The sequence below is a fragment of the Littorina saxatilis genome, linkage group LG17 (genome assembly GCF_037325665.1).
Source record: "Littorina saxatilis isolate snail1 linkage group LG17, US_GU_Lsax_2.0, whole genome shotgun sequence".
Classification (NCBI taxonomy): domain Eukaryota; kingdom Metazoa; phylum Mollusca; class Gastropoda; order Littorinimorpha; family Littorinidae; genus Littorina; species Littorina saxatilis.
In genome coordinates this window covers 57794620-57806555 of record NC_090261.1, presented here as the reverse complement: position 1 = coordinate 57806555, position 11936 = coordinate 57794620, and the positions used below count along the sequence as shown (strand labels likewise).

Here is an 11936-nt window from a genome sequence, read left to right as displayed (position 1 = left end):
TGAAAGTGTTTTTAAATTGATTTAAAAAAATTAATTTTGATCATAATTTTTATATTTTTAATTGTCAGAGCTTGTTTTTAATCCAAATATAACATATTTATATGTTTTTGGAATTAGAAAATGATGAAGAATAAGATGAACGTAAATTTGGATCGTTTGATAAACATTATTTGTTTTTACAATTTTCAGATTTTTAATGACCAAAGTCATAAATTAATTTTTAAGCCACCAAGCTGAAGTGCAATACCGAAGTCCGGCCTTTGTCGAAGATTGTTTGGCCAAAGTTTCAATCAATTTGATTGAAAAATGAGGGTGTGACAGTGTCGCCTCAATTTTTACAAAAAGCCGGATATGACGTCATCAAAGGTATTTATCGAAAAAAAGAAAAGAAACGTCCGGGGATATCATTCCCAGGAACTCGCATGTAAAATTTCATAAAGATCGGTCCAGTAGTTTGGTCTGAATCGGTCTACACACACACACGCACACACACACATACACCACACCCTCGTCTCGATTCCCCCCTCTACGTTAAAACATTTAGTCAAAACTTGACTAAATGTAAAAAGAACGAATCAGTAGGCAAAGCAAATCGATCCGAAGAAGTTCTTCGTCTGTAAGCATGTGTGGCTCTCCGTGTGTACTCATTGATTGGGAGGATCGATCGTTTTCTCCTCCCAAACGGAGCCGTTTACGAGTAGGTTTACTTCTTTTTTTCTGTTCCTTCGAAAGATGAAACATCCGTGAATGTGAAAATGTGAATATCTCAGTGGTGCACTCTTTTTAAAGCTAAAAGGTTTTCTTGGCTAAATGCGATGTGGTGCCAAAAGACAAATTTTCATGTTTATGTAAAATGAAAATGGACATTAAAGTTATCTTATCTTATCTTTTCCTATCTTATCTAAAGTTCACAGGATTATCTCTTTTAGATTTCTGACTATCAAACGACCAAGTTATCGGTGCACCAACAGTTTTATGTTTCGACTCTCGATACTGACTGTATTTGCGCATAGACTAGTAGTTGCAACAGCACACTTGCCCGTAACCAGACACATGTGTTTTGACTAAAATTCATCCCGGATTTTCGACAAGATTTTGTTTGCAATTATCGTGAATTCCCTTGTTTTGCCAAATGCTAATGCAGGCGCCGGCATCATCCCTAGCAACATCACCAACAGAAACGAAAACAACAACAACATCAACAACATTGTGGCAGGTACCTACGTAAACATATTCATGGCTTTTCTAGACCTCTCCATACTCTGTCGCCTAGCTGTTTTGTGTTTCGTGCTCAAAAGTAATACACGTGTAGGATGTGTGCAAATAAACCCACTTCAACAACCAGGCGTCATATCTACGTTCTACGTACACAATCACTACCAGTGTCAACGCCTGTGTTGGTACATAGCACAGTGCGCGCGATATTCGTTTCACAGTGCAGATAACACTGAAGGCCACAACTGTGTTTTGCACGTGAATACCGGAGGAGAGGAAGAGTTGTTGGAAGGATGGAGAGAGGAGTCAGCGTCTGGGACTGGGTTGGTGAGTTTGGCATATTCTGATCTTTGCTGATTCTTTTTAAAATACGAACCTGATGTTTTTGTCGGATCCATTTGGAGGGTACCCTAACTTGATCAGCTGTCATGTGACCCCTGTAAAATATATCTTTAATCCTAAAAGTGTGCCAGGTAGCCCCGCCGAGTGTCTTGAAGAGTAACTATATAAAGAAATGAGTATTTTTTTTGTTGTTGGCGCTCAAATACTGTGTCGATATTTTTTGTTAGTTTGTCTTTCGCATCTGTTTCAGCACTCCGGCCATGGCTGTATGCGCAGACCGTGCAGCAACACAGAGATGTGCATACCCGTGCATGGTCATGAACATTCCATCTGCGTTCAATACCCTAATCTACGTAAGTGCAGCTTTGTCTATCAGACTTACAGTACCCTACTGGTACTGTTGATGAATCTGTAACAAATGATTTAAAAAAAAGATTGCTGATTCAAATTGCACCAGAACTTCTTCAGTGATATCTGGAATTGTCAAAGTAAACTTCGGGAGTCTAGTAAATACAATGTGCAGTCCAATTTTGTGGCATCAATCATCGATTTCAGAATGTGTAATGTAACGTAAAGTTGTATTTGACTCTGCAATGGTGTCCCAACGTTATTGAATGAAATAGTCTGAATAGATCAAAATGGAAAAATTAATATAGAGCAAAACAAAACATTGGAAGTTCTTTTTTTTTTTTACCTGTCATCTGTCTTTTTTTTACGTTTTGTTAAGTTTACAATAGTTGAGGCCGCAGTGTGGCGACCGCATTTTCCAATCAAATTGATTAAAATTATTGATCAAACAATCTCTGACTCAGTCCGAAAGATGGGATTGAAAATAAGATCAGAAGCTTAAGATCAATGAATTGGTGTCTTCATTACATTTAGGATGAAAATAGAATTTCCTTTTTCAGATTTAACAAAGATGTCATTATATTCTTTATCTTCTCCTGAATCCCAAAATATATAAAATCGCATTCCAACTAGTAATACACGCCTTTTATTATTATTGATATTTGTTGTTTAGAGCCCAGTCAACCACAAAGGGATCCCAGGCCAAAAATTAATATGAACATGAAAGTGTGTGAGTAAATTTGCACATGTTATTTTTTTATATTTCGATTTCGAAGCGTGACAAGCGCAGATTTGTCTGTCTGTCGGTGTGTCCGTCACAAACATGTGCACGCGAGTTCTCAAAACAATTCTCAACATCGTATAATTACCGCCGAGCTAATAGATCCCTGGACTTTCGAGATGACAAGAAAATATCGGGCACATTTACGTGATTTGTAAATCATTTTACAAATAGCGGGGCGCGCCCCGTGATTTGTAATAATGTTTTACATATCTCGGGCGCGCCCCGTGATTTGTAAAACTATTGTCACAAATCACGGGACGCCCCCCGCAATTTTTAAAAAGTTTTACATTTTTACAAATCACGGGTCAACAGCTGCCTCGGGGTTTTTGGCGGGCCTTTTCATGATTTACTATTCTTGGGGACAAATGCACGACGTTCATTTTCATTATGTGAGGCCCACGGGTTGACTAAATGAATTGAGTTTGCTTTGCGCAGGATGTACGGCTAACTGCGACGAAATGGTTGCTGTTCCAGTAACCGCTCTTATCGTCACGTTTTCTGAGTTGGAAGGGATGTTGCATCATTAAGGATTCTCCCTTTTGTAGCATTCTCTGTTTGCATTGACATATTCAGCAATCTGTATATATGGTAACTCAAAGTACCGAAGTAATGAAGTAGTGCTTGAGATAAAATGTTGGTTGTCAAATTCGAAGCAAATTATGCTGTTTGTTTGATATGTGAAACCAACCATGACGGCTTTGAATTCGTGTTTCCGAGGACAACGATTGTAAACATTCACTCGCAAAGACCCAATCAATGTTGTACGCTATACATTTGTCTGTTTGTCTGTCCGTCTCTCTATCTGTGCTTGTCTGTTTGGTTGCAGTGAATCAGCAAAGCACTACTGAACTGACCACAACAACTACGACCAGCACGGTTCCAGTGACTACGACCAGCACGGTTCCAGTGACTACGACCAGCACGGTTCCAGTGACTACGACCAGCACGGTTCCAGTAACTACGACCAGCACGGTTCCAGTGACTACGACCAGCACTGTTCCAGTGACTACGACCAGCACGGTTCCAGTGACTACGACCAGCACGGTTCCAGTAACTACGACCAGCACGGTTCCAGTGATCGAGAAAACCTGCACGATGGATCAGGACTGTCCAGCAGGCACCAACACTGACTGCTATCAAGGCCTGTGCCTCTGTGTCTTTGGCTTTCAATACTCCGTCAGTCGAGACGCCTGCGTGGACTGTAAGCTTACATCAACTCTTACTGTCTGTGTACCTGATTGGTTGTATGCCTGTATCTCTGTCAGTCAGAACGCAGACACACACACGCACGCACGCACAAACGCACGCGCAAACGCACGCACACAAGCGCAAACGCACGCACGCACGCACGCATTCATGCACACACACACACACACACCCACGCACACACGCACGCACACACACACACACACACACACACACACACATACATACACACACACACACACACACACACACACACATACCGACACACAAACACACACACATGCACACATATACCGTAAACTAACTTGTATACGCCTCGCCCACCTATGCACCAATTTTGCCCAAAAGTTGGGGGTGGGCGTTTACTAGGTACTATACCCTTTGTATGAGCGGTTCCGTTGCTATAATAACGATATTTTGGTCACTTGGCATGGAAGTGTTCAAAGGGTACGTTAGTGCACAAAACGTTCCTCTCTCTCTCTCTCTCTCTCTCTCTCTCTCTCTCTCTCTCTCTCTCACACACACACACACGCACCCACACACACACACACACACACGCACACATACACACACAAGTAACTCTACAAGCAAACCACGAAGGAAATCTTGATGCTTTATTGTCTGTTTACAAGTTTATAACTTCAAAAAATAAAGCTAACTGCAAAATACTAATCCAGATTTGGTGTTTCACTGATTCAAGCCATCACATGTGAGGGACAATCAATTGAAACAAATATCGTGATCAAAAACCGGTCTTTTTAACTTCAGAAGAGCTTTGAGAAATTCAACTCTCTTTTATTTCTAAGCTGCACTTCGGTGAGAGTATCAATAAACTGTGTACCTTTTTTACAGCATCTTGGCAAATTACACTCGGATGAATACTCTGTACCGCATGCGGAAGTTTACAAACACTAAAAACAAATTTTCCTAAAATAATTGTCGTGACATTATTAATCAAGAAGTGGGGGGTGGGCGTATACTAGGTAGTATGCCCTATGCACAGCTTTCGGTCCAAAGTAGGGGGTGGGCGTTTACTCGATACTGGGCGTATACAAGGTAGTTTACGGTATACACACATATCATCATCGTCACCCTGGTCTCTATTGCCAGTCTACCGGAACACATTTTTGAAAACAAGAATAAATGTATGAACAGATCTCTGAGGCCCTGATTCTCTCAGTTACAGTTTGTGAGGCGACAGACCCGGCTCGGACTACGTACCTTACCTACCCCGGGGGAGGTATTACAGGGCATAACGACTATGAGACTTATGGGACGCCCGAGGAGTGCATGGCAATCTGCGCCAACGATAGCACGTGCCACAACTTCGAGAGGGGATTGTCCACCGGCCGTTGTTACTACACGAGCGTTGGACCCACCCCGGCCAACTGGGGAGCCGATAGCGGATGGGTGACCTACCAGAAAAATTGCGCCTGAGATCCCTGTATGTTGCACAGAAGGATTGTTGCCTGTGGTTAAGCGTACTTTTATACTACATGCGTGCGAGAGATCACCAATGTGATAAATAAACCCTCTCGCTCAATGTGTGTACATCATGAAAATGAGGTCAAAGTACAGCCTGGCAGATATCCCAGAAGTAGTTTTCCATGTTCATAATGACAAAGTCACGGAGATTCATTCTGGAGAGACTTTGTTGTTTCCTCTGAAATAATGTTGAGAACACACACACACACACACACACACACACTGACACACACACACACACACACACACACACACACACACACACACACACTCACACACACACACACCCATCCCCTCTCAAAAAAAGAAGAAAATACACACAAACAAAACAAAGAGATAACACGATAGGAAAAGGACAGAAAAAGAACTACATCATTATTCTTATTGCAAAAACCGACTTTTAACACCCTATGTTGTAACTATATTTAATAAATACGTAACTGTGGCATGACTGTTTGCTCTTGTTCATGAACAAATCAAGTATGGGTCAAACACTAACCGCAATAGTTTGCCCGCTTTTACCACTTAATCATGAATATACATGTACTTGAAAAACATAAATATATCCAGATAACAAATTCATTTTTAACATCTTTTGAACAACCAAAATCTGCCGAAAGATTTAAATTCTGTGTATTTTGCCAAGTTTGTGGTATCTCATGCTAAATCCCGACTTTTTTCTGTTTGCGTGTACTGCTTTCAGCGGTGGCAGAGCCGCCTCATCACACGATTTGCTAAGTGCCGCTCCCATCACTGGACACAGCGCGGTACCGTGTGTCGGCCCTCTTTGTCTGCTCTTACCCTCTTTGATAATAGTAGCGTTAAAAGCGTAGCCGGTCAATATACCACTCAGAGCTGTCAGGTAAAGTCGAAAGTTTTACTTATCACAAACGTGCAAGCTTGTAGCCCAGACCGTTTAACTCTATTTGCAATACCATTTTCAAAAGCAACTATTCTCACAAAAGCACTGAATAGCAAACAAAAGAGGCATCGCCAATGAGGTACATCACCGGCGACGATCGTTACCAGTTTAAACTTTGCAAAACAATTATTGCAACAATTTTCGCACCCCGACAAAAGCATTCATTCTCCTGTCATTTTATTCAGGCTTGCTATGCCACTTAAGGCATTCATCTGGGCTATCTGGCACACTTTTCGGATCAAAGATTTCGTTACATGGGTCACGTGACCGCCGCTCAAATTAAGGTATCCCAAAATTCGACCAGACAGAAAAGGAAGGTACAAATTAAAAAAACAAAAGTCAATACATAATGAACGTATTCAACAAATTTAAAAGGTAACGAAACAAAACAACCTGTTTGATAACTAACTGATTAACCTTTTTTTCTCATTGTTTAGGGAAAGCAGTTTTCATTATTTAGGGGAATCAAGAATTGACTTCTAAGCTTCATTTTTTTTCTTTGTGTATATACTATAATTCAATACAAGGTATCTCCAAACATTATTTATCAGAAAATGTTCGTAAATTTGTTTGAATCCTAGAAACCCCTAAATAATGGAAAATGTGTTGGCTAAACAATTCATTGTTTACGTAAATAATGATTTATTTAGCAACATTGCTGATTGTTTATAAACAATGTAATATAAGTCTAAATAATATATTGTTTACGTAAACAATATATTATTTAGACGTATTTTACATTGTTTGTAAACAATCAGCAATGTTGCTAAATAAATCATTATTTACGTAAACAATAAATTATTTACGTAAACAATGAATTGTTCAGGTAAATAATGAATGGTTTACGTAAACAAAAAATTATTTAGAATTGTACTGTTTTACATTGTTTATAAACAATTACTTATTTAGCACATGAGCTTCTAAATAATGATTATTTAGCTAAAACTGGTGAAAAAAACATGAAAAAGTATCCAAATAATTATTTGACAAACGGAATGCCATACACGTGGTCAAGACAATTCCATCTGCGTTCATTACCCTAATCTACGTAAGTGCAGCCTTGTGTACCAGACTTACAGATCTAAGTGTATTAATTGATTTAAAAAAAATTTGCTTTTTTAAATTGCACCAGAATTTCTTGATACCTGAAATTGTCAAAGTAAACTTTAGGAGGCTGGTACATACAATGTGTTGTGCAAGTTTGCGGCGGCAATCATCGAAATCAAAATGTGTAATGTTCAAATGGAAACACCTAATTCAGCTATCCATAATGCGTAAACTTGGATTTGGCTTTGCAATAGTGTTCCAACGTTATTAAATGAAATAGTCGGAATAGATCAAAATGGAACAAACCAAAACATAGGAAGCTCTCTTTTTTAACCTGGCAACTGTCTTTTTTTTAACATTCAGTTTTGTGTGTGTTTGTGTGTGTGTGTGTGTGTTTGTTTGTGTATGTGTGTGTGTGTGTGTGTGTGTGTGTGTGTGTGTATGTAAGTGCGTGTGAGTATTTATGTGTGGATGTGCTTGTGTGGATGTATGTGTGTATATGTGTGTGTGTGTGTGTTTGTTTGTGTATGTGTGCTTTTGTGTGTGTATGTGTGTGCGCGCGCGCGTGTGTGTGTGCATGCGTGTGTGTGTGTGTGTGTGTGTGTGTGTGTGTGTGTGTGTGTGTGTGTGTGTGTGTGTGTGTGTTAGGCGAACATAAACTTGATGAATCTGAAGAATCTTGGGAATCCACTGTACTCTAATCTGGACGCACACCCCAGTTACGATTTTCTCAAAAACGCACCACAAGAACGGCGAGAGAATGCGGCACAGGGGGGTACTTTCAACGTTTCAAAGTTTCAAGGTTTTAATCGGCTTAAGGCCCGCAGGGCGTTTAAGCATACATGATACACAATTTAATTACACACACAAACACACGCACAATGAGAGTGCACGCAGGCACAGCAAGCAGCGATCTTAAAGGCACAGTGCAGCTCACAGCCCTCGTTTTGTGTTTTTGTTGCAGCTGAGTGCATTTACAGTTCAAAAATCCTCCTATGGTAGTAAAATAAACCCAAAACTACCCAACGACGACATCTGTGAAGCTCGACAGTTTCTTGTTCACGCGAGTGCATAAATTAACCTAGTTATTACGTGGTGTTTGGTCGGAGTTCGATTCAACTGAGTGATTCCGGCCTCCATTTTGTTTTACACAAACTCATGATGACGTCTGACAATAGTTTGCTTGTGACTGTCTTTTTGTGCATGATGTGGTGATCTATCTGATCTAAATTTAGATCCGAAAATAGGCCAAGACCAGCCGGGACAGAGTCCGAAATTAATTCGTAAAAACATCGCAGTTCTTGACTCTTTGGGTGCAAGTCAATGAAACTTGGTAGTTCTTCTAACGGATAGCTGCCTGAGGTATGACTAAAAGCCCCAGGGGCTCCGTGCACCTGGATTTGACAAGTTCAGTACCTTTAAGAAAAAAACAAAACACACAAACACACAAACAAACAAACTATCTCCGGTGTTCGGAAACAAAACGTAGTCCAGAACCACCGCCAGGTGGAAAGACGTCCACGCCATCTATGACGCGGCAGCCTGACTGACTAATCAAGGTTATTACCCGTTTAAGTGTACAATATTGACAATGAACCAATTCGGACCGATGCTAGGTGACCAGCTGTATATATGTTAGTGCGGTTAGGCCGAGACCCTTTTTACATTTAGTCATGTTTTGACTAAATGTTTTAACATAGAGGGGGAATCGAGACGAGGGTCGTGGTGTGTGTGTGTGTGTGTGTGTGTGTGTGTGTGTGTGTGTGTGTGTGCGTGTATGTGTGTGTGTGTGTGTGTGTATGTGTGTATGTGTGGTGTGTGTGTGTGTGTGTGTGTGTGTGTATGTGTGTGTGTGTGTAAAGTGATTCCGAGAAAACTACCGATCTACATGAAACTGCACATGAGAGTTCCAACGGAATGATATATCTGTCCATCTTTCTATCTGTGCCTCTCCGTATGTTTGGTTGCAGTGAATACACCAAGCACTGCTGCCCTGACCACACCAAAGACGATCGAGATCAGCACGGTTCCAGTGACTACGACCAGCACGGTTCCAGTGACTACAACCAGCACGGTTCCAGTAACTACGACCAGCACGGTTCCAGTGACGACAACCAGCACGGTTCCAGTGACTACGACCAGCACGGTTCCAGTGACTACAACCAGCACGGTTCCAGTAACAACCATCAACACGGTTCCAGTGTCTACGACCAGCACGGTTCCAGTGACTACGACCAGCACGGTTCCATTGACTACGACCAGCACGGTTCCAGTGACTACGACCAGCACGGTTCCACTAACTACGACCAGCACGGTTCCTGAGACTACGACCAGCTCGGTTCCAGTGACTACGACCAGCACGGTTCCACTAACTACTACCAGCACGGTTCCTGAGACTACGACCAGCTCGGTTCCAGTGATCGAGAAAACCTGCACGAATAATCAGGACTGCCCCGCAGGCACCAACACTGACTGCTATCAAGGCTGTGTCTTTGGCTTCCAATACTCCGTCAGTCGAGATACACGCGTGGATTGTAAGCTTACATCATATCGTACTGTCTGTGTATCAGATTGGCTGTATGTCTGTATATCTGTCAGCAGAACACACACACACACACACACACACACACACACACACACACACACACACACACACACACACAAGCACGCACGGACACACACACACACCCACACACACACACGCACACACACACACGCACACACACACACACACACACACACACGCACGCACACACACACACCCACACGCACACACACAGACACACACACACACACACACGCACGCACACACACACACGCACACACACACACACACACACACACACACACACGCATGAAATATGAGGGCATTGGTTTGTTATGGTCTTCTCCCTTTTTTAAAGAGCTCTTTGATGTAGTGATCCGGGTCATCCGCATAGCCCGGACCGAAGCAAAGACTACTTGGTAAAACATTCGAGCTAATAGCTGATAAAACGTGACCGACCCAGTGCCGCTTCAATATTGTTTTAACATAAAAAGGACGTCATCAAAAAGTACATCCATAAAAACGGAGGATACTGTAACTAGCGAATGCATTTACAAATGTATACTATGTCTCAATTTTCATAACATGGCGGTTGGGTGTTGCTGATTACACACACACACACACACACACACACACACACACACACACACACACACACACACACACACACACACACACACACACACATAAAACACATACACACACACAAAACACACACACACACATAAAACACACACACACACCAAACACACACACACACACACACACACACACACACACACACACACACACACATACACACACACACACACACAAACGCACACGCACACACACACATATCATCATCACCACAAGGTTTTCTCGATTGCCAGTCTACCGGAACGCATTTGGTCAACAAAAATAAACGTAAATACGTAAGTGTAAAAACACATCTCTCAGATCCTAATTCTCTCAGTTTCAGTTTGTGACACGACAGACCCGGCTTTGACAACGTACCTTACCTACCCCGGGGGAGGTATCAATGGGCATAACGCCTATACCACTTATGGGACGCCCGAGGAGTGCAAGGCCATCTGCACCAACGATAGCGCGTGCCACAACGTCGAGACGGAATTGTCATCCGGCAAGTGCAACTACTCGATCGTCGGACCTACCCCGGCCAACTGGGGAGCCGATAGCGGATGGGTGTTCTACCAGAAAAATTGCGCCTGAGATCCCTGTATGTCGCACAGAGGGATGTTTGCCTGTTTTTAAGCGTACTTTTATTCTACATGCGTGCGAGAGATCACCATTGTGATAAATAAATCCTCTCACTCCATGTGTGTACATCATGAAAATGAGGTCAAAGTACAGCCTGGCAGATATCAATTATCATAGAAGTAGTTTTCCATGTTCATAATGAAAAAGTCACGGAGATTCATTCTGGAAAGACTTTGTTGTTTCCTCTGAAATAATGTTGAGAACACACACACACACACACACACACACACACACACACACACATGTACGCTCACACACACAAACACTCGCACACACACACACACACACACACAAGCACGCACGCACACGCACACACACACACACACAAGCACGCACGCACATACACACACACACACACACACACACACACACACACACACACATAAACACTTGCGCGCGCGCGCTGACGATTTGACTCAGAAAGAGGGAGATGGACAAACATAGAAATAGAAGCAAAAGACACGAAGATTAACAACCATGCAAATACTCGTTAATCCGCGCTCATCCATACATAGAAATATACGCTTGGACATGCATGAGAGAGAGAGAGAGAGAGAGAGAGAGAGAGAGAGAGAGAGAGAGAGAGAGAGAGAGAGAGAGACAGGCAGACAGACAGACGGACGGACGGTCAGACAGACAGACAAACAGACAGACAGACAGACGTACAGACAGACAGACAGACAGACAGACAGACGGACGGACGGACGGACGGACAGACAGACAGATAGACAGACAGACATAGACGGAGAATCGAGACGAGGGTCGTGGTGTGTATGTATGTA

The 11936-nt window shown here is 42.3% G+C and overlaps 2 protein-coding genes across 2 annotated transcripts; both read left to right on the top strand.

Annotated features, from left to right (window-relative positions):
• The first annotated feature begins 747 nt into the window (after window positions 1–747).
• On the top strand, window positions 748–9447 carry LOC138951766 (uncharacterized). The gene is made up of 5 exons (XM_070323318.1): window positions 748–1542; window positions 1808–1910; window positions 3516–3890; window positions 5076–5339; window positions 9320–9447. Exons 1-4 carry the CDS (start codon window positions 1237–1239, stop codon window positions 5330–5332), a joined length of 1041 nt encoding a protein of 346 aa, XP_070179419.1. The 5' UTR covers window positions 748–1236; the 3' UTR covers window positions 5333–5339; window positions 9320–9447.
• Window positions 8013–11301, top strand: LOC138953330 (integumentary mucin A.1-like). Its single transcript, XM_070325129.1, has 3 exons — window positions 8013–8124; window positions 9320–9883; window positions 10850–11301. Exons 1-3 carry the CDS (start codon window positions 8013–8015, stop codon window positions 11104–11106), a joined length of 933 nt encoding a protein of 310 aa, XP_070181230.1. The 3' UTR covers window positions 11107–11301.
• Window positions 11302–11936: the final 635 nt, after the last annotated feature.

Coding starts and splice junctions, on each gene's coding strand:
- LOC138953330 (XM_070325129.1), top strand. CDS start 8,013: ATGAATCTGAAGAATCTTGGGAATCCACTGTACTCTAATCTGGACGCA. Junction 8,125..9,319: donor AGAGAATGCGGCACAGGGGG/GTACTTTCAACG, acceptor GTTTGGTTGCAG/TGAATACACCAAGCACTGCT. Junction 9,884..10,849: donor TCGAGATACACGCGTGGATT/GTAAGCTTACAT, acceptor TAATTCTCTCAG/TTTCAGTTTGTGACACGACA.
- LOC138951766 (XM_070323318.1), top strand. CDS start 1,237: ATGGCTTTTCTAGACCTCTCCATACTCTGTCGCCTAGCTGTTTTGTGT. Junction 1,543..1,807: donor CAGCGTCTGGGACTGGGTTG/GTGAGTTTGGCA, acceptor CATCTGTTTCAG/CACTCCGGCCATGGCTGTAT. Junction 3,891..5,075: donor TCGAGACGCCTGCGTGGACT/GTAAGCTTACAT, acceptor TGATTCTCTCAG/TTACAGTTTGTGAGGCGACA.